General features: G+C 41.6%; 1 protein-coding gene across 1 annotated transcript; it reads right to left on the bottom strand.

Annotated features, from left to right (window-relative positions):
• Window positions 1–614: 614 nt before the first annotated feature.
• LOC149974475 (guanylyl cyclase C-like) lies at window positions 615–23,845 on the bottom strand. Its single transcript, XM_090212729.1, has 27 exons — window positions 23,142–23,845; window positions 22,695–22,807; window positions 22,474–22,541; window positions 21,940–22,155; window positions 21,552–21,673; window positions 17,390–17,489; window positions 17,034–17,148; window positions 16,023–16,164; window positions 15,760–15,842; window positions 15,545–15,653; window positions 13,353–13,434; window positions 13,066–13,168; window positions 12,885–12,947; window positions 8,516–8,587; window positions 7,876–7,980; window positions 7,714–7,800; window positions 7,330–7,462; window positions 7,025–7,162; window positions 6,698–6,786; window positions 6,440–6,531; window positions 5,998–6,156; window positions 5,654–5,846; window positions 5,351–5,525; window positions 5,075–5,173; window positions 4,863–4,957; window positions 4,643–4,719; window positions 615–1,297 (listed from the first exon to the last, which is right to left on the bottom strand). Exons 1-27 carry the CDS (start codon window positions 23,353–23,355, stop codon window positions 1,072–1,074), a joined length of 3,270 nt encoding a protein of 1,089 aa, XP_090068855.1. The 5' UTR covers window positions 23,356–23,845; the 3' UTR covers window positions 615–1,071.
• Window positions 23,846–24,153: the final 308 nt, after the last annotated feature.

Raw genomic sequence — 24,153 nt, 5'->3', positions numbered from 1 at the left:
CATGTTTTTGGTTACTACATGATTCCATATGTGTTATTTCATAGTTCTAATGTCTTCACTATTATTCTACAATGTAGAACATAGTATAAATAAAGATAAACCCTTGAATGAGTAAGTTAGGTTTGTCCCAACTTTTGTCTGGTACTGTATATGGGTTTCACTGTAGTTAATCTCATTAACTTGTTCCCGGACAATAGATCAGAAGTGATTTTTTTTTATTGGGCATCTAATGCTGTTACAATAGCCAGGGTTGATTTGCTTTACAATACATTATCTTTATACAGATGTTTTTTATGGGTATAACAGTAATAGCAGTCATGCTATATTCTTGTTTTTAAAAAAAGAATCTAAACAATGTAAATATGTGTTAGACAATTGTGCATAGTCATTTATAATTCACTGTAGAAAATCAGCGAGAGTGAGAACTTCCTTCCTACCCCCTTTAACTAAAGCTTCAATGTACACAGATACACCCCCATAACTTCTCAGACATCAGTGACATTGGAATTGTAATGCCTCAATATACTGTAACAGGCTCAATGAAACATGCTGTACAGGAATGATTCCAACAACTGTCAAATATAATCACATAAATAAATACAGTTTCAATGTCATTTGTTTTTAAACCATACATTATTTTAATTTTCAGGATGAAATATTATCACAACAATGCTCCCCATATATTGCAATGAGTTAAAAGGAAGAAATGTATGAGGGTTAATAATTGTAATATTTGATTGTAGACAACACAATTATTTAACACTTAAAAGGTACAAAAAAAGTAAGTACTTTTTGCTATCCTACCTAAGGTCAGTATTCTTTTTCTCAGCATTTCTAGTGCTGAGGTTGTGGAAGGGAAGGTTTCCAGTATATCAGTACAGTGCTTAGTTGTTCTACAGCTTTGTGGTTCCTGCAAAAGGCCAGAATTATAACTCAAGATCTGCATGTGACTTTAGTTTTCAGAGAAATCTTCAATTAACAACCAAGAATGATTGATGCAAAAGTTTGGAGAAAACTTTCACATCAATAGACAAAAAAACAGCATAACCCTATTTCTCCTTGTCAAAATAACTACAATAAAGTACTGAAGTTGTTGACCGTAGCCAGATGGAGGTACTCTGGCTGGTCATCGTTATCCTCCTCCTCTCCCCCCTGCTCCCCTCCGTCCCTCCCCACCCTCCTCTGCCTCGTGGACAGGGTATTCCTCTTCTCCATGACCTCTGACCCCAGCGAGCGGTTCTCAAGACACTCCTGGATCATCTGGGCCAGGTCCTGCTGCAGACGCTGGCAGTTCTCCCTGCAGGGAAGGACAAGGACATAGGAGTTAATTATATAGATCTACATACAGTGCATTCGGAAAGTATTCAGACCCCTTGACTTTTTCCCCAAAAATGTACTTAATGGATTAAATCGTTTTTCCCCCTCGTCAATCTACACACAATACCCCATAATGACAAAGCAAAAACAGTTTTTTTGCACATTTATTAAAAATAAAAACTGAAATATTACATTTACGTAAGTATTCAGACCCTTTACCCAGTACTTTGTTGAAGCCCCTTTGGCAGCAATTACAGCCTTGAGTCTTATTCTGTATGACGCTACAAGCTTGGCACACCTGTATTTGGAGAGTTTCTCCCATTCTTCTCTGCAGATCCTCTCAAGCTCTGTCAGGTTGGATGGGGAGTGTCGCTGCACATCTATTTTCAAGTCTCTCCAGAGATGTTCAGGTTCAAGTCTAGGCTCTGGCTGGACCACTCAAGGACATTCAGAGACTTTTCCTGAAGCCCCTCCAGCATTGTCTTGGCTGTGTGCTTACGGTCGATGTCCTGTTGGAAGATCTCTTTGTACTTTGCTCTGTTTATCTTTCCCTTGATCCTGACTAGTCTTACAGTCCGTGCCTCTGAAAAACACAGCATGATGCTGCCACCACCATTCTTCACCGTAGGGATGGTGCCAGGTTTCCTCCAGACGTGACACTTGACATTCAGGCCAAAGAATTCAGTCTTAGTTTCATCAGAACAGAGAATCTTGTTTCTCATGGTCTGAGAGACTTTAGGTGCCTTTATGCAAACTCCAAGCGGGCTGTCATGTGCCTTTTACTGAGAAGTGGCTTCTGTCTGGCCACTCTACCATAAAGGCCTGATTTGTGGAGTGCTGCAGAGATGGCTGTCCTTCTGGAATGTTCTCCCATCTCCACGGAGGAACTCTGGAGCGCTGTCAGAGTGACCATCTGGTTCTTGGTCATTTCCCTGACCAAGACCCTTTCCCCCCGATTGCTCAGTATGGCCGGGTGGCCAGCTACAGGAACTTATAGGAACTTCTTCCATTTAAGAATGATGGAGGCCACTGTGTTCTTGGAGAACTTCAATGCTGCAGAAATGTTTTGGTACTCTACCCCAGATCTGTGCCTTGACACAATCCTGTCTCAGAGCTCTACAGGCAATTCCTTCGACCTCGTGGCTTAGTTTTTGCTCTGACATGCACTGTCAACTGTGGGACCTTTAAATAGACAGGTGTGTGCCTTTCCCAATCATATCCAATCAATTGAATTTACCACAGGTGGACTCAAATCAAGTTGTAGAAACATCTCAAGAATGCTCAAGGGAAACAAGATGCACCTGAGCTCAATTTCGAGTCTCATAGCAAAGGGTCGGAATACTTTTGTAAATATGGTATTTCTGTTTTTAATTTTTAATACATTTGCTGTTTTTGCTTTGTCATTATCGGGTATTGTGTGTAGATTGGTAAGGGAAACAAATAATTTAATACATTTTTGAATAAGGCTGTAACGTAACAAAATGTGGAAAAAGGAAAGGGGTCTGAATACTTTCCGAATGCATTGTAGATACAGTGCCTTGCGAAAGTATTCGGCCCCCTTGAACTTTGCGACCTTTTGCCACATTTCAGGCTTCAAACATAAAGATATAAAACTGTATTTTTTTGTGAAGAATCAACAACAAGTGGGACACAGTCATGAAGTGGAATGACATTTATTGGATATTTCAAACTTTTTTAACAAATCAAAAACTGAAAAATTGGGCGTGCAAAATTATTCAGCCCCTTTACTTTCAGTGCAGTAAACTCTCTCCAGAAGTTCAGTGAGGATCTCTGAATGATCCAATGTTGACCTAAATGACTAATGATGATAAATACAATCCACCTGTGTGTAATCAAGTCTCCGTATAAATGCACCTGCACTGTGATAGTCTCAGAGGTCCGTTAAAAGCGCAGAGAGCATCATGAAGAACAAGGAACACACCAGGCAGGTCCGAGATACTGTTGTGAAGAAGTTTAAAGCCGGATTTGGATACAAAAAGATTTCCCAAGCTTTAAACATCCCAAGGAGCACTGTGCAAGCGATAATATTGAAATGGAAGGAGTATCAGACCACTGCAAATCTACCAAGACCTGGCCGTCCCTCTAAACTTTCAACTCATACAAGGAGAAGACTGATCAGAGATGCAGCCAAGAGGCCCATGATCACTCTGGATGAACTGCAGAGATCTACAGCTGAGGTGGGAGACTCTGTCCATAGGACAACAATCAGTCGTATATTGCACAAATCTGGCCTTTATGGAAGAGTGGCAAGAAGAAAGCCATTTCTTAAAGATATCCAAAAAAAGTGTTGTTTAAAGTTTGCCACAAGCCACCTGGGAGACACACCAAACATGTGGAAGAAGGTGCTCTGGTCAGATGAAACCAAAATTGAACTTTTTGGCAACAATGCAAGACGTTATGTTTGGCGTATAAGCAACACAGCTCATCACCCTGAACACACCATCCCCACTGTCAAACATGGTGGTGGCATCATCATGGTTTGGGCCTGCTTTTCTTCAGCAGGGACAGGGAAGATGGTTAAAATTGATGGGAAGATGGATGGAGCCAAATACAGGACCATTCTGGAAGAAAACCTGATGGAGTCTGCAAAAGACCTGAGACTGGGACGGAGATTTGTCTTCCAACAAGACAATGATCCAAAACATAAAGCAAAATCTACAATGGAATGGTTCAAAAATAAACATATCCAGGTGTTAGAATGGCCAAGTCAAAGTCCAGACCTGAATCCAATCGAGAATCTGTGGAAAGAACTGAAAACTGCTGTTTACAAATGCTCTCCATCCAACCTCACTGAGCTCGAGCTGTTTTGCAAGGAGGAATGGGAAAAAATGTCAGTCTCTCAGTGTGCAAAACTGATAGAGACATACCCCAAGCGACTTACAGCTGTAATCGCAGCAAAAGGTGGCGCTACAAAGTATTAACTTAAGGGGGCTGAATAATTTTGCACGCCCAATTTTTCAGTTTTTGATTTGTTAAAAAAGTTTGAAATATCCAATAAATGTCGTTCCACTTCATGATTGTGTCCCACTTGTTGTTGATTCTTCACAAAAAAATACAGTTTTATATCTTTATGTTTGAAGCCTGAAATGTGGCAAAAGGTCGCAAAGTTCAAGGGGGCCGAATACTTTCGCAAGGCACTGTATGTAGCTCTAATGATATCTGTTTACCCTACAAAATGGAAGAAAGACATGAATGTATAAGTTAATAATATAGATAGGTCTAAAGATGACGTGTAGCTCTAGTGATGTACATTCTCGTGACTAAGTTATAGGGGAGCATATAAATTAGCAGCAGGTTAACTCACGCTGTCGGTGGCGTTGGCAGGTTGTAGTCCTCTCCTGTTTCACCTGTCAACCAGTAGGTCAACTCTGTGCCTTTACCCTGGGATATATATATACACACACACAATATTATATGATATTCAACACAGTAGATAAGAGTACTAAATAGTTCAAATGGCATCAAAAAAAATCTGTATGATTCTATCATGACAAAGTGCAAAGCGGCATGTGCCATGTCCATACCTTGAGAAAAGTCTCCCCTCTCTTCTCGTACTCAAACTTGCAGTCTGTCCTCTGTAGGATGCTGATGGTGGGCTGACTGACGTGGATTCTCAGGGCTGGGCGGAGAGAGACAGAGTTGTATTTTACTCACCTGCCATGACAGCTGATGTGAACATGAAATGTTTGTGTAGATTTGGTGTGGATATTTCCAGTGTTCCTGTTTGCCTGCTTACGATGTCCCGTTGACTCCATGCTAGAGGCAGTGTTGACTGTGTCTCCAAACAGGCAGTATCTGGGCATCTTTATCCCCACCACTCCTGCTGCACAGGGGCCTAGGGAACAAGTAGTGAGACTTAAGGGGGGTATTGATGACAGACAGAGGGAGGAGAGAGAGTGAGGGATGTTACAGGAAAGAGCAGAGACGAAGGAGGTTTTGTATTGATGATATGTACGAGGAGAGAGAAGGACGTGTTATGAATTCAGGATAGGACTTGGGGAGCTACGGATACCTGAGTGCATCCCAATGCGGATCCACACAGGTAGTCCCGGCAGATGTCTGAGCTGGAAGGTCCCCATAAATGCCAGAATGTCCAAGGCCATGCGGGAGATGTCCACCGCGTGCCTGTTCCCGTTCCGCCGAGGCAACCCCGACGCGACCATGTATGCATCACCTATCGTCTCCACCTGACATAGGACAAGAAGGAAGATATAGAAGCTATACATCTGCTATTGAACTAAACGTTTTCGTATACAGTAAGCATAGCATCAACCACAACCTTAACCCTAACCTCAACCCTAACCTCAACCCTAACCTTGTATACGTCGTGGTGGTCGAGGATGCAGTCGAAGCCCTTGTAGATGTCGTTGAGCATGTCCACCACTTCCATGGGGGTGCTGTACTGGCACAGGGTGGTGAAGCCCACGATGTCGCTGAAGTACACCGTCACCTCCTCAAACAGCTCCGGCTCCACGATGCCTGTCTCCTTCAGAGAACGCACCACAGGACTGGAGAGAGAGAGGTCATTTGCTGGTCTTAAAGTGGTTCTCTGGTCGTGCAGTCTGACAAAGACCTGGTCGAAACACTGCACTTTATAAAACAAGAACATGGAACTGTGTTCGGGTATCTGTTCCTTTTTGTTGTTGTTTGTCGACTGACCGAGGCAGCAGCATGAAGTTGAGGCAGTCGGCCCTGTCTCTCTCAGCCTTGTACAGAGCCGTCCTCTCCTCCACCAGGTGCTCCAGGTTCCGGGAGTACATCTGTAGACGACGGATCAGGTTGTCCATGTAACTCTCATTAGCCTGGTTGTGCAGGTTACTATGGAAAACAGGATCAGTCACACACACATATACACACACAACAAGTTGTGAGGGATTTCTCAAATGTATCTTAAATGAAAGAGATGGGTGCAGCTTTACAGCAACTACATGTTAGTTATTTAGAAGCACTGCAAACCATAACCATGTTGGTCTTACTTATATCTCTATTTATTGTCATGTTACAGAGACATTTTACCATCTTTGTAAATGTATTCTTCACCTTTCTGATAAAGTGTTTAGCTCTATCCAATAAAAGAGAGATAAAAGTAGGTAGCTGGTACCTGAAGATCTTCCCCAGTGAGCTCTCTATCTTCTTAAAGTCAGGCCTTCGCTCTGGGTCCTCATCCCAGCAGATCTTTATCAGCATGTACACCTGTGGGCATTCAGAATAAAATAAATGTACAAGCCAAAGTGGATTACAGACTCTCTATCTCTATATCTGTCTTTCTCTGTACTGTAATCCCCCCCTATCTCTGTCTCTCTCTTTCTCTCTGTTGCACACAAACAGAGACAAACACACAAGCAAATGCCAATCTTACCTCCAGTTCTTTTTCTCCTGCAGTCTCAAAATTCAGATCAGGTCTGAAATAAGTTATTTTGATAGGGTACTGCACTCTAGCCATTTTCTCTGATGAAGACAGAACAACTTGTGTGAGCGTCTTGTTAATCCGCTACACTATGTTGAGCTCAACTGAACAATGCTACAGTCGACCAGGAGGGGTCGACACTTCCCCAGAATTAAATGCAGGACCACTCAAAGTGGCAAAGATTACATTTTAAATAAGGGTAACTACAGTATAGCAAAGCTGATGCAATGATCCTGTTCTGAATTTCTATATAAGGTGTTATATAGGAATGTGTTTAACCTGTGCGGTCGGAGTAGGCCTCGGTGTAAAAGGTTTTCCTCCTGAGAACTATCTCCTGGGCGATGATGGCAAAGCTGTAGACATCTCCCTTCTGGGAGATCCCCTGTCTTCGCAGGTGCTCTGGAGCTGTCCACAGGTCTGATGGGGGAGAAAAGGGAGGGGAAGAATGGAGAGGAAGAGAGAGTGAGGGGATAGGGGAGGATAGGTTAAAAAAAACAAGGGGCAGAACAGGGATAAGACAGAAAGAGACATCCTAGGACAGACAGACCTCAGGGGTCTAGCCCTACCGAAGTAATAGTTCCTACCTCTGCCTGGGTTTAGAATAGTGTTGCAGCCAAAGCCAGTGATCTTGACCACCATACGGTTGTCCACCACACAGTTAGTGGACTTGAGACGGCCATGGACCTGGATGTCACTGGAATGGAGGTAGGACATACCCTGCGGAGATGAAGAAAGGGGAGGAGGTTTTGTCTTTGAATAAAGGCCTACTGTATTTCAATGACTCAATGTTGTCAAATGGATCAAAGCACTTCGGAAATGTATATCAATATTGACAAGGTAAAAACTCTTGGATAGGGTTTTAGCTTGGCTAAGGTTTTAGCATCTTACAGTAAATTGCTCTGAGTTGGCATTTTCTGAGCTCATACAAACCAACAGCAGAGTGTAGACTAGAGTTGTTGCTAGCTCACCTTGGCGATGTCGTACATTACAGAGATCTTAAACTCCCAGTCCATGAAGGTCTCCTCCGGGTATGAAATATTGTCATTCAGCACACACTGAGGAAGGAAGAAGTTAAAAGTTCAAATGGGAAAGTGTGTGTGGGCGTGCGTGTTTGCATGTGTGTTTCTCACCCTTAGAGATCCCCTCTCGCCGTACTCGAACACTCCAAACACACCATGATCATACTTGACTGTGCCATAGAACTTAGTCAGGTTGTAGTAGTCAATGTGCAGAAGCTGTAAATCAGGGAGATTGGATATAATAAGCAATAGGAGTTATAATCAAATCAAATATGAACAACTAAACAAAGATACCACATGGACACATGTAAAAAGGCAAACTTGAGACCCTTTAGTAGTCTACCGGACATGATCAAACTTGAGACCCTTTAGTAGTCTACTGGACATGATCAAACTTGAGACCCTTTAGTAGTCTACCGGACATGATCAAACTTGAGACCCTTTAGTAGTCTACCGGACATGATCAAACTTGAGACCCTTTAGTAGTCTACCGGACATGATCAAACTTGAGACCCTTTAGTAGTCTACCGGACATTATCAAACTTGAGACCCTTTAGTAGTCTACCGGACATTATCAAACTTGAGACCCTTTAGTAGTCTACCGGACATTATCAAACTTGATACCCTTTAGTAGTCTACTGGACATGATCAAACTTGATACCCTTTAGTAGTCTACTGGACATGATCAAACTTGATACCCTTTAGTAGTCTACCGGACATTATCAAACTTGCTGTATAATTGGTGACTCACCGAGTTGAGCTCTATCCTCTGTCTCTTGTTAAAGTTCCCGTCCGAGTGCTTCAGCTCCTTCAGGATCACAATCTGAAACAATGACAACAACAGTCGCCTCAGTAAACCTGACCTTCATCACCATGACAACAGCAGTAGCCTTAGTACACCTGACCTTATCCAGCTCCCTCAAGATCCATCTTCAAGTGTCAAAGTGAAGGAGTCTGGCAACATACAATACACCTGACCTGACCACTGTATCGGTCACTGAGCCGTGGTAGTTGCTTTAACCTACATGTGTATATATGGCTCTTTATATGTATGTATGTAGAGTTGAAGTCGGAAGTTTACATACACTTAGGCTGGAATCATTAAAACTCGTTTTTCAACCACTCCACAAATTTCTTGTTAACAAACTATAGTTTTGGCAAGTCGGTTAGGACATCTACTTTGTGCATGACACAAGTAATTTTTCCAACAATTGTTTACAGACAGATTGTTTCACTTATAATTAACTGTATCACAATTTCAGTGGGTCAGAAGTTTACATACACTAAGTTGACTGTGCCTTTAAACAGCTTGGAAAATTCCAGAAAATGATGTCATGGCTTTCGATGCTTCTGGTAGGCTAATTGACATCATTTGAGTCAATGGGAGGTGTACCTGTGCATGTATTTTAAGAAAAAAAAAAAAATTGGAGAAATCCACAAGTCTGGGTCAAACACCTGAAGGTACCACGTTCATCTGTACAAACAATAGTACACAAGTATAAACACCATGGGACCACACAGCCGTCATACCGCTCAGTAAAGAGACACGTTCTGTCTCCTAGAGATGAACGTACTTTGGTGCGAGAAGTGCAAATCAATCCCAGAACAACAAGCAAAGGACCTTGTGAAGATGCTGGAGGAAACAGGTACAAAAGTATCTTTATCCACAGTAAAACGAGTCCTATATCGACATAACCTGAAAGGCCGCTCAGCAAGGAAGAAGCCACTGCTCCAAAACCGCCATAAAAAAGCCAGACTACGGTTTGCAACTGCACATGGGGACAAAGTTCTTACTTTTTGGAGAAATGTCCTCTGGTCTGATGAAACAAAAATAGAACTGTTTGGCCATAATGACCGTTGTTATGTTTGGCAGAACAGGGGCAGGCTGGCAAGCCGAAGAACACCATCCCAACCGTGAAGCACGAGGGTGGCAGCATCATGTTGTGGAGGTTCTTTGCTGTAGGAGGGACTGGTGCACTTCACAAAATAAATGGCATCATGAGGGTGGAAAATTATGTGGCTATATTGAAGCAACCTCTCAAGACATCAGTCAGGAAGTTAAAGCTTGGTCGCAAATGGGTCTTCCAAATGGCCAATGACCCCAAGCATACTTCCAAAGTTTTGGCAAAATGGCTTAAGAACAACAAAGACAAGGTATTGGAGTGGTCGTCACAAAGCCCTCACCTCAATCCTGTAGACAATTTGTGGGCAGAACTGAAAAATTGTGTGCGAGCAAGGAGGCCTGACACAGTTACACCAGCTCTGTCAGGAGGAATGGGTCAAAATTCACCCAACTTATTGTGGGAAGCTTGTGGAAGGCTAACCAGAAACATTTAACCCAAGTTAAACAATTTAAAGGCAATGCTACAAAATACTAATTGAGTGTATGTAAACTTCTGACCCACTGAGAATGTGATGAAAGAAATAAAAGCTTAAATAAATTATTCTCTCTACTATTATTCTTACATTTCACATTCTTAAAATAAAGTGGTGATCCTAACTGAACTAAGACAGGGAATGTTTACTAGGATTAAATGACAGGAATTGTGAAAAACTCCTCCTCCATGCTTCACGGTGAGAACCACACATGCGGATGTCATCCGTTCACCTACTCTGTGATGAGGTTGACAGTGTCAGGGGGAGTATAAGCCACTAAGACACGGCGATTGGAACAAAAAATCTCACATATGGACTCATCAGAACAAAGGACAGAATTCTACCTGTCTAATGTCCATTGCTCATGTTTCTTGGCCCAAGCAAGTCTCTTCTTCTTATTGGTGTCCCTTAGTAATGGTTTCTTTCCAGCAATTCCACCATGAAGGCCTGAATCACGCAGTCTCCTCTGACCAGCTGATGTTGAGATGTGTCTGTTACTTGAACTCTGTGACGCATTTATTTGGGCTGCAATTTCTGAGGCTGGTAACTCTAATGAACTTATTTTCTGCAGCAGAGGTAACTCTGGGTTTTCCTTTCAAGATAGAACAATTACATCACCACATCACCACATTAGTAAACTGGTAGAGCAGGGTCACAAGGCATCATATGGGAAAGTACAACCAGTGAAACAAAGTAATTAAAGTGGCCTCCCTGTGAGCAGAAGTTATGTTTGTTTTTACTATCATTTAAAAAATAAAATTGTAACATTCGACGGAAAGACAGAGGTAGAGTATAGTAGAGATTGTAGAGGGTTTTCTGAGTTAAAGGAAACAGAGATGTAGACTAGTGAAGGTAACAAAGGAAAGTAAGTTAATTGGAAAATAAGAGTTTAGAATTTGAATTGTTTGGATTGCTTAAGAGTTAGCAATCTACAATAAAATGTTATTTTATTTGTTTTTATTGGGTTTTTCATGGTTAGAGAAAATATATCTTAAATTGTCACACACATGGAATTTTCTTAAATGTTTATTTTCTAAGTTTTAAATGAACACATGAATTATTTTTGATACAAAATGTACTGAAGAAACTTACTGTGACCTTGGATACGAAATGTATGAAATGTTTGACTGTTTTTAAATAATTTGTGTAGTAGAGAAAGAAACACTTATTTGAATGGTTTGAATGTCCTCTGACCTCTGTCCTGACTTTCTAGTGTGGTCACCCTCGCTGGAAAGCTGAGAGACATTGGATGATGATTTGAAGTTTATTTATCATACTGATAATTACGGAGAAGTTTATAGTTAATAGTTATGTGTGATTCGGACCACGAGAAGGTTAGTCCTGTCTCTGGTCTATTTTTCTATTCCTTGAATCAAGTTCTGGGTAAATAAAACATGTAATGGAGTTATTAAGGGTAGTAATTCTAATTTGATTTGCAGTGCTGTGGTTTTTTATACATTGATCACATTGTGAGTCATGTGTCAAAATAGGGGAATTACCAGTCTGAGGTTTTTGGATTGAAGTTTACACACCTTGAGTAATATGTCGGAATGTATTGAATGATGTATGAAGGAGTGTATTGTTGTTTGTCTGTTTTGTTTCAATATAAATCTCACCAGATTGGGTCTGCTGGATGATCGGTATAATTTCCTGATCCTATGACTCTGTGATGAGGTTGACAGTGTCAGGGGGAGTATAAGCCAATTTGGAAAAATTGTTTCAACAGAATGTGAAGTTATTTTCTTTAACATTTGTTTTAGAAATTGGTATTAAGAATATTGGTAAAAGGAATAATTTGTCATGCAGTCAATGCTTGCCTGGATTTCCTGAATCAGAAATGAACTGAACTAAACTGTTGTTCTGGTCGGTCCTTTCTCAAGATTATGGATTGTGACTACAGATAGTCATCAAGGGATCATTTGACCATGAAGAGAGATCCGTTCCAAAACTTGTCTTATGTTGCTGCTATACTGGTGGGCAAATGGACAAGACATAATAGGCGTTGTGGTGGGGCTCAGGTGAGACATTGAAATTGGGACATTGTCATGGGCCATCCACTTTGAACTGTGAAGGTATCTGAAGATGAAGAAATGCCAGAAGAGTGCCGGGAAAGGGAGGGGGTTGGTCAACCGTGCCCGTAATTGATTTAGACTTGTTTGAAATTGTTTTATTTCGATTGATGAGGTCTAAACACTGCTAAATGTATAGTCATTTAGGCTGAGAATGCATTGAGATACGGATCTGTAATTATAATCATGATGAGAAAGTTAATACTGGAATTATAGGTTAAATATATTGTATGTTAAAATAAATGTTCATTCTGCCAGTGTTGATGTGTGTTAAATTGAGGGTTATAATTTTGAGTGATAGAACCAATGTGAATCACTGAAGAATGTAATTCTACATTTTGGTTGGATAATTCATTGTTTTGTTTTATGATTTGGAAACTGAGTGATTTTTTAAAACAAAAACACATATTTTTACTCCTGATCTTATTTAGGCTTGCCATAACAAAGGGGTTAAATACTTATTGACTCAAGAAATTTCAGCTTTCCATTTTTAATTAATTTGTAAAAATTTCAAAGAACATAATTCCACATTCACATTATGGGTTATTGTATGTAGGTTAGTGAAAAAAACAACTCTATTTAGTCCACTTTAAATTCAGGCTGTAACACCACAAAATGTGGAAAAAGTCAAGGGGTGTGAATTCTTTCTGAAGGCCCTGTATAAGTTTGAGTTACCTTTTTATCATAGCGTCCTTGGCGGATCATATAACTTTTGTTTGTCCTGTGGTCTTCGTCAATCTGACAAACAAATGGACATAGACGGGAGTTAGAAGATGGATTAGAGAATGTGACTTAACTTTGAGATCTCACAATGATGACATGCTTAGGGGCGCCGCACACTGATGAACTAGCTGACCTTGAGGCAGACCAAGCTACGTTCGTTATACTCCAGCGGGGTGATGAGGTCAGAGTGGATGTGAGACCATCTCTTCCTCACCTGGCGCTCTCTCCTGTTCTGCCTGGTAACAGATAGCACAGTGTAAGAGGTCTCCCCCATAAAAATAGTTATACTTGACTGGGGGTTCCTGTTCTGGTAATTATATTTCTATGGTCACCCTGAACATACCATGATAGATAAAACAACCCTCTATGGAATCAGGCACCAAAATGGCAGATTTAAGGTGATTCTAACTTGTGCTTTACCTGTAGAAGATGAATGCGATGGTAGCCACCACCACCACAGTGACACCTAAGACGATGACAACGATGTTCTGCACCCCCAAACCTGGGGGGGGGGGGGGGGGGGGGTCATGATTATGATGAGGAGACCAATAAAATGGACTGCGTCATAGCTACACAATTTCTCAATGAGTGTGCAGGGAAGGGGGGAATTTAGGTGGTATTATTGTACATTGAAGTTGAGCAACTTAGGGTTCAGTGCCTTGCTTAAGATCGCTGTCGAATCCCCAAGACAACTTGGTGAATAATCTAGTTGGCTTATGGTTTTGAAACAGCAACCTTTTGATTGCTGACCCAATGCTCTTAGCCCCTACGCTACCTGCCACCCTGATCTCACAACACTGGTTCTTGGCCCATATCTGTCTTATCAATCAGATCTGGGATGAAAAACGAATATGAAAGACACAGACCATACCGATCACTTATCGCAGACATTTTGGTGAAATCGTCCATTATAAGTACAGTGCTTTCGAAAAGTATTCAGACCTGTTGACGTTTTCCACATTCTGTTACGTTACAGCCTTATTCTAAAAATGATTAATAGTTTTTTCCCTCATCAATCTACACAAAATACCCCATAATGATAAAGCAAAAACAGCATTTCAGACATTTTTGTTATTATATTACATATACAAAACTGAAATATCACATTTACTTAAGTATTCAGACTCAGTACATTATTGAAGCACCTTTGGCAGTGATTACAGCGTAGAGTGTTCTTGGGTATGATGCTACAATCTTGCAGAGATGTTCGAGCGGGTTCAAGTCTGGGCTCTGGCTGGGCCACTCAAGGACATTCAGAGACTTGTCCCGAAGCCACTCCTGTGTTGTCTTGGCTGTGGTCTTAGGGTCATTGTCCTATTGTAAGGTGAACATTCGCCCCAGTCAGAGATCCTGAGCGCTCTGGAACAGGTTTTCATCAAGGATCTCTCTGTACTTTGCTTCATTCATCTTTCCCTCGATCCTGACTAGTCTCCCAGTCTCTGGTCTGAAACAAAATCACCACAGCATGATGCTGCCGCCACCATGCTTCACTGTAGGGATGGTGCCAGGTTTCCTCCAGACGCGATGGTTGGCATTCAGACCAAGGAGTTCAAGCTTAGTTTCATCAGCACAGAGAATCTTGTTTCTCATGGTCTGAGAGTCCTTTTGGTGCCTTTCGGCAAACTCCAATGAGCTGTCATCTCTTTTACTGAAGAATGGCTTTCATCGGGCCACTCTACCATAAAGGCCTGATTGGTGGAGTGCTGAAGAGACGGTTGTCCTTCTGGAAGGTTCTTCAAAGAGGAACTCTGGAGCTCTGTCAGAGTGACCGTCGGGTTCTCGGTCACCTCCCTGACCAAGGCCCTTCTCCCCCGATTGCTCAGTTTGTCCGAGTGGCCAGCTCTAGGATCAGTCTTGGTGGTTCCAAACTTCTTCCATTTAAGAATGATGGAGGCCACTGTGTTCTTGTGGACCTTCAATGCTGCAGAAATGTTTTGGTACCCTTTTTTGGTACCCTTCCCCAGATCTGTGCCTCGACACAATCCTGTCTCGGAGCTCAACGCACAATTCCTTCGACCTCATGGCTTGGTATTGCTCGGACATGCACTGTCAACTGTGGGACCTTATATAGTCAGTTGTGTGCCTTTCCAAATAATGTCTAATCAATTGAATTTACCACAGATGGACTCCAATCAAGTTGTAGAAACATCTCAAGGATGATCAATGAAACAGGATTCACCTGCTCCATTCTGTGTCTTACAGCAAAGGATCTGAATACTTTTGTAAATAAGGTATTTCTGTTTTATATTTTTTACACATTTCTAAAAAACGGTTTTTGCTTTGTCATTATGGGGTATTGTGTGTAGATTGATAAGGAAAACAATTATTTGAATCCATTTTAGAATAAGTCTGTAACGTAACAAAATGTGGAAAAAGTCAAGGGGTCTGAAAACATTCCGAATGAACTGTAGCCTATACTAGAGAAACGTGAAGTTTAAAATGAAATAAGTTTGCTAATATGGGTGATTGTTAATGGGACAATTGATGACTACAACCATCAAACTAGTAGTAGTAGTTTAAAGGATCATTAAAAAAACTGTGCACATCAATTCAGGCAATTTATCGTGATATGGATTTCTGTGCATTTCGCTCAGCTTTAGTTTAACCCTTACCCTGGTCTGGAATGTCATTTGGGAGATGTCTGCCCCAGATGAAGGATGGTTTACTGTTGACGATGCTGGTGTAGTTGTAGACAGTGTTGAATATAAATAAAGTTTCGTACTGCGGAGGAGACAGGGAAAGTGTTAAAACATTCAAATTGACACGATAGAATGATGTAAGTCATCTGCTAAATTACTAAAAATGTAAATGATGATAGCTGACCTACCTTGTTGTCAGTGGTGGTGTAAATGACTGAAAAATTCACGTCTCTGTCCCCATGGTCATCCAGCTTGTAGTGGCCTGCGATGCCTTTATGGAAACACATATACACAGCTTACACTAAACAGATCTACAGAACTACACACACACACACACACACACACACACACACACACACACACACACACACACACACACACACACACACACAGGTGGCCATATGTCCAGGCCAGACCACATGGCTTTATGTGTTGTTTCCTGGTCTCTTACCGTCAAATGAGATGTTTCTGAAGTGGTTGATATTGACTACCTCCGTGTGGTTGAGCTCAGACTCAGGCTCGCTCCAGATCTTCCTCATCACCTGACCAAACAGTAGCACTGCGTCATGGTACGCTGCCATATAGTCATTCATCTGGAGAGAGCGGAGATCGATTGCACCCTGGTCAAAAGTAGTCCATTACTTTTTTCTTCTTTAGTGATAATTCAAATGTAGGGGCAGCAGTTCATTATAATATTTTGGGGCATGGATTGCTCACAGCTCTTTTTGTGCAACTGTGAGTGGGTGTCATTCCAGTTAATGTAATCTGTTTTGTTAAAAGCAAAATAAAAAATAAAAAAAGCAAAATATTTTTTTGTCAGATGTTTTCTGAGATTCTTAATGTAAACATTTAGGGCAGTAGTGCCATTACATGTTATATATAACTATGGCCAGTGACGGAGTCTTGTGAAAGACTCACGTATGACTTTGTGTCAATTGAGAACACTTGACTCTATCAGTGGTTCTCAATTCTATTCTTAGGGATCATAAGCAGTTCCAGAGCTAGAACTCTTGATTCAACTTGTCAATTAATACAATTATAACACCTATGGAATTTTAACAATATCATATGGCTAACCAGAATTTTAAAAAACTGTATGGTTCTTCAAAAAGATAAACAATGAACCTTTGAGATTGAGAAAGGTTCTATATAGAACCATTCTCCATAAAGTAGCCCCAAAAGGATTGTAACCATAGCGGGACTGTTGGAAGTGGTTTTTATAGCAACATACTTGTTACATGTTGAACCTTATGAGCATGGTTCTTTATAGAACCTTCAAATAATGTATCTATTTAGCAGCAAAACGTAATCTGCTATGGTTACAAGCCAATTGACCCTTATTTGGCACTATATAGAACCATTTGTTTTTAGTGTGTACAGTACATAGGGAATAGGATGCTATTTTGGACACAACCTTAGAGTACAATGATAGACAGGGCCCCAGCCAAGCAGGGTGTCTCACCGTCACGTTGTTGCCCAGGTCTGTGTCCACAGTATAGTTCCTTGTGTTGGGCATGGTGAGAACCAACACGTTCTTCATAGCAGGGATAGAGGACTTATTGGTGTAGTACTTATCACTGTGGGGAGTCATGGGTGCATTGTTAATGACACTGCAAACACTGGTGCTCTCTGACAAGCAAGGCGATTACAGTATTAAGCCTCGTTGAACTTTTTCAGGTGAAAAAATGCAAACACAAATAATAGACTGGGGAGAGAGAAAAAGCGAGAGAGAGAGTGAGAGAGAGAGAGAGAGAGGCAGAGAGACAGAGAGAGAAATGAGGATAGAGAGAGAGAGTGAGAGAAAGAGAGAGGACTAACTTGTAAAGATCGACCAGGATGAAGACAACACTAGGATCAACCTCCATAGTTCCATTTTTCAGGTCCACGATATCTCCTGGTGTCCCACACACTATGAACACTGCACAGTCAGTGAAGAGGAGAGTGAGTGAGATATATATATATATATATATATATATATATATATATATATATAGAGAGAGAGAGAGAGAGAGAGAGAGAGAGAGAGAGAGAGAGAGAGAGAGAAGTCGTGGCCTTCAATGGCGCGCCCCCCCCTCCCCGAAATCTGATTGGTCTCTGAATATTTTGATAACATTGACAAAGACGGACACTGACATCAATCTCACCTGAGAAAGCATCCGAGCAAGCGATACAAAACCCATGTATCTGATGCTATCTGGTCAAAAATAGTATGACATGCTGTCTAGACAAAAATAGTATAGAAAATAGTCATATTCTTTTTGGCCAGACAGCATGAGATAAACTACACGGCCAAAACGATTTGGACACCCATTTCAGCCACACTCGTTGCTGACAGGTGTATAAAATCTAGCACACAGCCATGCAATCTCCATAGACATACAGTAGAACGGCCTTACTGAAGAGCTCAGTGACTTTCAACGTGGCACCGTCATAAGATGCCACCTTTCCAACAAGTCAGTTTGTCACATTTCTGCCCTGCTAGAACTTCCCCGGTCATCTGTAACTGCTGTTATTGTGAAGTGGAAACATCTAGGAGCAACAACGCCTCAGCCGCGAAGTGGTAGGCCACACAAGCTCACAGAATGGGAACGGCGAGTGCTGAAGTGCATAGCACACAAAAATCGTTTGTCCTCGGTTGCAACACTCACTACCGAGTGAGTGTTGCAACCATGGCCGAGCAGCCACACGCAAGCCTAAGATCACATGCGCAATGCCAACCGTTCTCTGGAGTGATGAATCACACTTCACCATCTGGCACTCCGATGAACGAATCTGGGATTGGCGGATACCAGGAGAACGTTACATGCAAGAATCCATAGTGCCAACTGTAATGTTTGGTGGAGGAGGAATAATGGTCTGGGGCTGTTTTTCATGGTTCGTGCTAGGGCCCTTGGTTCCAGTGAAGGGAAATCTTAACATTACAGCATACAATGACATTCCATACAATTCTGTGCTTCCAAATTTGTGGTAACAGTTTGGGGAAGGCCCTTGGCAGTTTCAGCATGACAATGCCCCCATGCACAAAGCGAGGTCCATACAGAAATGGTTTGTTGAGAACTGTGTGGATGAACTTGACTGGCTTGCACAGAGCCCTGACCTCAAACCCATCGACCCCTTTGGAATGAATTGGAACGACTGCGAGCCAAGGAAATCGCCCAACATCAGTGCCCGACCTCACTAATGCTCTTGTGGCTGAATGGAAGCAAGTGCCCACAGTAATGTTCCAACATCTAGTGGAAAGCCTTCCCATAAGAGTGGAGGCTGTTATAGCAGCAAAGGGGGACCAACTCCGTATTAATGACTAGGATTTTGGAATGAGATGTTTGACGAGCAGGTGTCCACTTACAGTTGAAGTCGGAAGTTTACATACACCTTAGCCAAATACATTTAAGCTCAGTTTCACAATTCCTGACATTTAATCCTAATAAAAATTCAATTTTAGGTCAGTTAGGATCACCACTTCATTTTAAGAATGTGAAATGTCAGAATAATAGTAGAGTGAATGATTTATTTCAGCTTTTATTTCTTTCATCACATTCCCAGTGGGTCAGAAGTTTCCGTACACTCAATTAGTATTTGGTAACATTGCCTTTAAATTGTTTAACTTGGGTAAAACGTTTTGGGGAGCCTTCCACAAGCTTCCCACAATAAGTTGGGTGAATTTTGGCCCATTTCTCCTGACAGAGCTGGTGTAACTGAGTCAGGTTTGTAGGTCTCCTTGTAGGTCTCCTTTTATGTTGGATTGAGATCAGGGCTTTGTGATGGCCACTCCAATACCTTGACTTTGTTGTCCTTTAGCCATTTGGCCACAACTTTGGAAGTATGCTTGGGGTCATTGTCCATTTGGAAGACCCATTTCGGACCAAGCTTTAACTTCCTGACTGATGTTTTGAGATGTTTTTTTCAATATATCCACTGAATTTTCCTCCCTCATTGTGCCATATATTTTGTGAAGTGCACCAGTCCCTCCTGCAGCAAAACACCCCCACAACATGATGCTGCCACCCCCGTACTTCACGGTTGGGATGGTGTTCTTCGGCTTGCAAGCCTCCCCCTTTTTCCTGCAAATATAATGATGGTCATTCTATTTTTGTTTCATCAGACCAGAGGACATTTCTCCAAAAAGTAAGAACTTTGTCCCCATGTGCAGTTGCAAACCGTAGTCTGGCTTTTTTACAACAGTTTTGGAGCAGTGGCTTCTTCCTTGCTGAGCGGCCTTTCAGGTTATGTCGATATAGGACTCGTTTTACTGTGGATATAGATATTTTTGTACCTGTTTCCTCCAGCATCTTCACAAGGTCCTTTGCTGTTGTTCTGGGATTGATTTGCACTTTTCGCACCAAAGTACGTTCATCTCTAGGAGACAGAACGCGTCTCCTTCCTGAGCGGTATGACGGCTGCGTGGCCCCATGGTGTTTATACTTGCGTACTGTTGTTTGTACAGATGAACGTGGTACCTTCAGGCATTTGTAAATTGCTCCCAAAGTGGAACCAGACTTGTGGAGGTCTACAATTCTTTTTCTGGGGTCTTGGCTGATATCTTTTGATTTTCCCATGATGTCAAGCAAAGATGCACTGAGTTTGAAGGTAGGTCTTGAAATACATCCACAGCTACACCTCCAATTGACTCAAATGATGTCAATTAGCCTATCAGAAGCTTCTAAAGATATGACTTCATTTTCTGGAATTTTTCAAGCTGTTTAAAGGCACAGTCAACTTGGTGTATGTAAACTTCTGACCCACTGGAATTGTGATGCAGTGAAATGTAAGTGAAAAAATCTGTCTGTAAACAATTGTTGGAAGAATTACTTGTGTCATGCACAAAGTAGATATCCTAACTGACTTGCCAAAACTAAAGTTTGTTAACAAGAAAATTGTGGAGTGGTTGAAAAACTAGTTTTAATGACTCCAACCTAAGTGTATGTAAACTTCCGACTTCAAAAGTACATGGGCTTCATATAATAAGACAGAGGGAGGCTCTTTGCCTCGCTCAGATGCTTTCTCTGATGAAATGGATTCAGCCTTGTGCGAATTGAAGGAATATTATGAAACACGGATAGACACGAATTATAAATTATTTTCTACATTGTTATTTTTTCTTATAAGTAAAAAAAAATCTCCATGAATGCACGTCACTTTGTAGGCTGAATGTCATTACACTTATGGTGTTTGTAATAGATATCTCTTTCCATTCAAATGGCGGGTGCACAGTGCATTTCGCTCCCGACGGTCTAAGGCACTGCATCTCAGTGCAAGATGTGTCACTACAGTCCCTGGACGTGATTGGGAGTCCCACAGGGCGGTGCACAATCAGTCCAGCGTCGCCGGCGTAGGTAAAAAAAAAAATTATACAAAAATTGTTCAGACGTTGGATTTATTTTGAAGTGGACGAACGTCCGCAGGTAACCTACTGTATTTAACCGACTTTTTGAAGTGATTTATTTGACAATCAGATGAAAACATAATGACTGATTGTGTTCATGACATATTAAAATGAAATACATCTTTACAGTTAAATTCCATCTTTACTCTAAAGCCCATAAAAAAATGATATCGCTCCTATGCACACATAGAAGGTCCAGTTAGAAAAATAGACAGCCTCCCGAATGTCACAGTGTATCTTGCACTTGTGATGGCACTTTCAAGTGAATTTACTGCTGAATGCTAATACCCTTTTATAAAACCCTGACCTTGAATGCAAACACTGTAACAAGACTTTTGGAATTGACTCGTGATTTATTTGAACTGTAAAATGTACCAACGCTAAGCTGAAGCATTTAATGCGTTGAACCATCATAATTATATACAAAAAATCCACCTTGCAAATGTTATGGCCACCCTAAACTGGGTCTGTGCCCCACCTTGTCCACCCCATTCAAAATGTTCTGGACACTCCATTGCTGGCCTTCCCCCTGGTGGGCTATCTATCTGCCAGTCCTCCAGATTTGTGAAAGGAGTGAGATGATGTGGGTTTACTTACAATTGCTTGTCCTCTTTTTGGAGTTTAATTCCATTCTAAGGTCTTCCGCTTTGGTTATAACTCGGGTATTTTTGACATGTAAGGAAAAGTGGGCTGAGCCTGTACCAAGTGCATTGATGTACCTGAGGAGGGGTGGGGAAATACAATGATATCAGTATCAACATCACGTCTAAGCAAATATAATATACACAAATAAATATTCTCAGTCATCAAATTGTCCATTAGCCTACGGAATCACTTGTCAGGTAATATCCACCTTCACCCTTTTCCAGCATATTACACCTACAGAACTGACAAGTCAGGACACAAGCGACTCAAAAGCAACTCAAAGGAAACTCACAAACAGCTCAGAAATGTCTCACAAGCGACCCACAAGTAAATCACTCACCAGAAGCAGTCCTCAGTGTTCTCCTGCTTCTTATAGAGGAAGGCTGTGGACCACTTGGGTTTGATATTGTTTTTGAAGTCCCAGAATTTTGTGAAGAATGTGGAGATCTTGCGTGCAGGGGGCAATATGCGGGTCAGGTTGTCTTGGTAGTCACAGGACAGAGCAAAGCTGCCTGCTGAGATGATGGGCATGAGGAGCTTCAGACCAACCTCTTGACTGGAACATTGAGAGGGGAGGGAGAGAGGGATTGAGGGAGGGACAGGGAGAGAAAGAGAAAGAAAGAGGGATGGAGACAGCGAGAGAGAGAGACAGCGAGAGAGAGAGAGAGGGATATGGGCAGAGGAATGGAGGGTATGTGAGACAGAAAGACAGACAGACACACACAGGGGAGAGTGGGAGAATGACACAACAGTATGCAATAAATTACTGTGTTATTAAAATGTAACTACAAGAGTAAACAAGTTGAATAAAGGTGAGGGCAATATATATAGAGGAAGTAAAAGAGAAAAGGTGTCATGGCAACACAACACTTACTCAACCATCTGAAAGGTTGCATGGGTACAGGTGGGCCCCAGCAAAACCCAGCCCTCCTGGCCTGTTTTCTGAAACAAAGGAGAAGCAGCTTAGATATGTGAATATTTGTGTGTGTGTGTGTGTGTGTGTGTGTGTGTGTGTGTGTGTGTGTGTGTGTGTGTGTGTGTGTGTGTGTGTGTGTGTGTGTGTGTGTGTGTGTGTGAGAGTTGGTTAACACTCACAGTTAGGTTCTTCAAGGTCTCCACCACTTCACAAGTGCTGCTTTTGCAGCCTTTCTTGCTGTACAAACTAGTCTCGAGCCCAAGGAAGTTTGCAGTCAGGTTTCGCTTCACTCCTTGGAAGAGAAAACATCAATACACCATAATGGTGGCAACAAAGATTACGGACCCACAGATAGTAAGTCAGCAGAACATCAAATCTGAGCTGATAAGAGAAGTTAAATCACAAAAAATTAAGCTAAAAATATTTAGGTTAGGCTAAGGTCCTTACATCTATAACACAATGTAGGCCTAGGATATCCTTATAAACCAATTTAGTTTTTTATAGTCTGCTATATGTGATAATTGTACACGACCAATTAAGGGAGCTCAGCCACGGTGGGACTTGAACCAGCAACCCTGTGCAAATGCTCTATTAATTTACAGTTTTTAAATTATGAGTACATTTACCGTTTGGACAGCTTTTACAGGGGAGTTCAGCGTCGAGCTGGATCGCACTCTCCACAGCGCTACGGACAAATCTCATACTCCAGGGAGAGATGTCGTCATCCAGCAGAACTACGTTCATCATGATCCCATCCAGACAGTGAGGGTATATCGCCTCGCATCGGCCTGCGATCAACACCATCCAGCAGACACACACCCACCAACCTCTATGAGCCATTCTGAGGACTTAATGTATAAGCTAATGAATGTTCCTATTTTTCATAAGGAGAGTCTTTGGATTTCCCAGTCTAGATGACCTAGATGACCAATGATGTTGAGGAGATGTTCAATGACAAGACATTGAGCTGTGGGTGGGTAAAATCCATTTGCCAGAAATGTTCTAATAATTCCAAAAAGTAAAAAGTTACTTGTCATCCCTTTTATTCTGTATTCCAAATATTCCAATATTCTCACGCAATGTATATTCCATTCAGCACATGTACTTTTTCCAGTTGGAAAACAAAATTGCTGTGTGAAAAACAGCCTATAAAAATGTATTTACTTCTCTGAATGTCTCAAACGTTTTTCATTCATTTAACTACTTACTGTGAAATCTTTCATTAATCGACTGCTTTGTTTCAAAACAAGGGTATATGGATTTACACACCTGCTTTGTTCCGCTCAGATTCGACAACTCACCTGCTTTCTTAACTCACCTGTTAATGAACAACTGGAATTGACACATAGTCTGAGGGATGGGCTGGTCTGCCAATAACTTCCTCACCATTCATTGTTCAAGGTCCGTATGAACCAATACTCAGACATACTGCACACTTCACATCACACAACCACCATATGGACAATACACACAGGCTAGTACACATCCATTGGCCTGTAGGCCTATAAGGTAAAATGACTGGAGTCAACAGCATCAACTGGGTAATGAGGCATCCACCTGATTTCACTTCGAATAATGTATGGACCTCCCTTCCATCTTATATAGTGCAAGTGAACAGCAAACCTGGTTTCACAAACA

The sequence above is a fragment of the Oncorhynchus mykiss genome, chromosome 20 (genome assembly GCF_057628025.1).
Source record: "Oncorhynchus mykiss isolate SJ-2025 chromosome 20, ASM5762802v1, whole genome shotgun sequence".
Lineage (NCBI taxonomy): Eukaryota > Metazoa > Chordata > Actinopteri > Salmoniformes > Salmonidae > Oncorhynchus > Oncorhynchus mykiss.
The sequence above is the reverse complement of the archived record's forward strand: the minus strand, read 5'-3'. Positions and strand labels throughout refer to the sequence as shown.

Bases quoted from the DNA above. Each gene is read 5' to 3' on its own strand.
- LOC149974475 (XM_090212729.1), bottom strand. From the start codon at position 23,355: ATGGCTCATAGAGGTTGGTGGGTGTGTGTCTGCTGGATGGTGTTGATC. The intron at 7,981-8,515 runs GTGAGTCACCAA...CCTGATTTACAG, and splicing joins AGAGGATAGAGCTCAACTCG to CTTCTGCACATTGACTACTA. The intron at 5,174-5,350 runs GTATCCGTAGCT...CTTGTTCCCTAG, and splicing joins CCGCATTGGGATGCACTCAG to GCCCCTGTGCAGCAGGAGTG.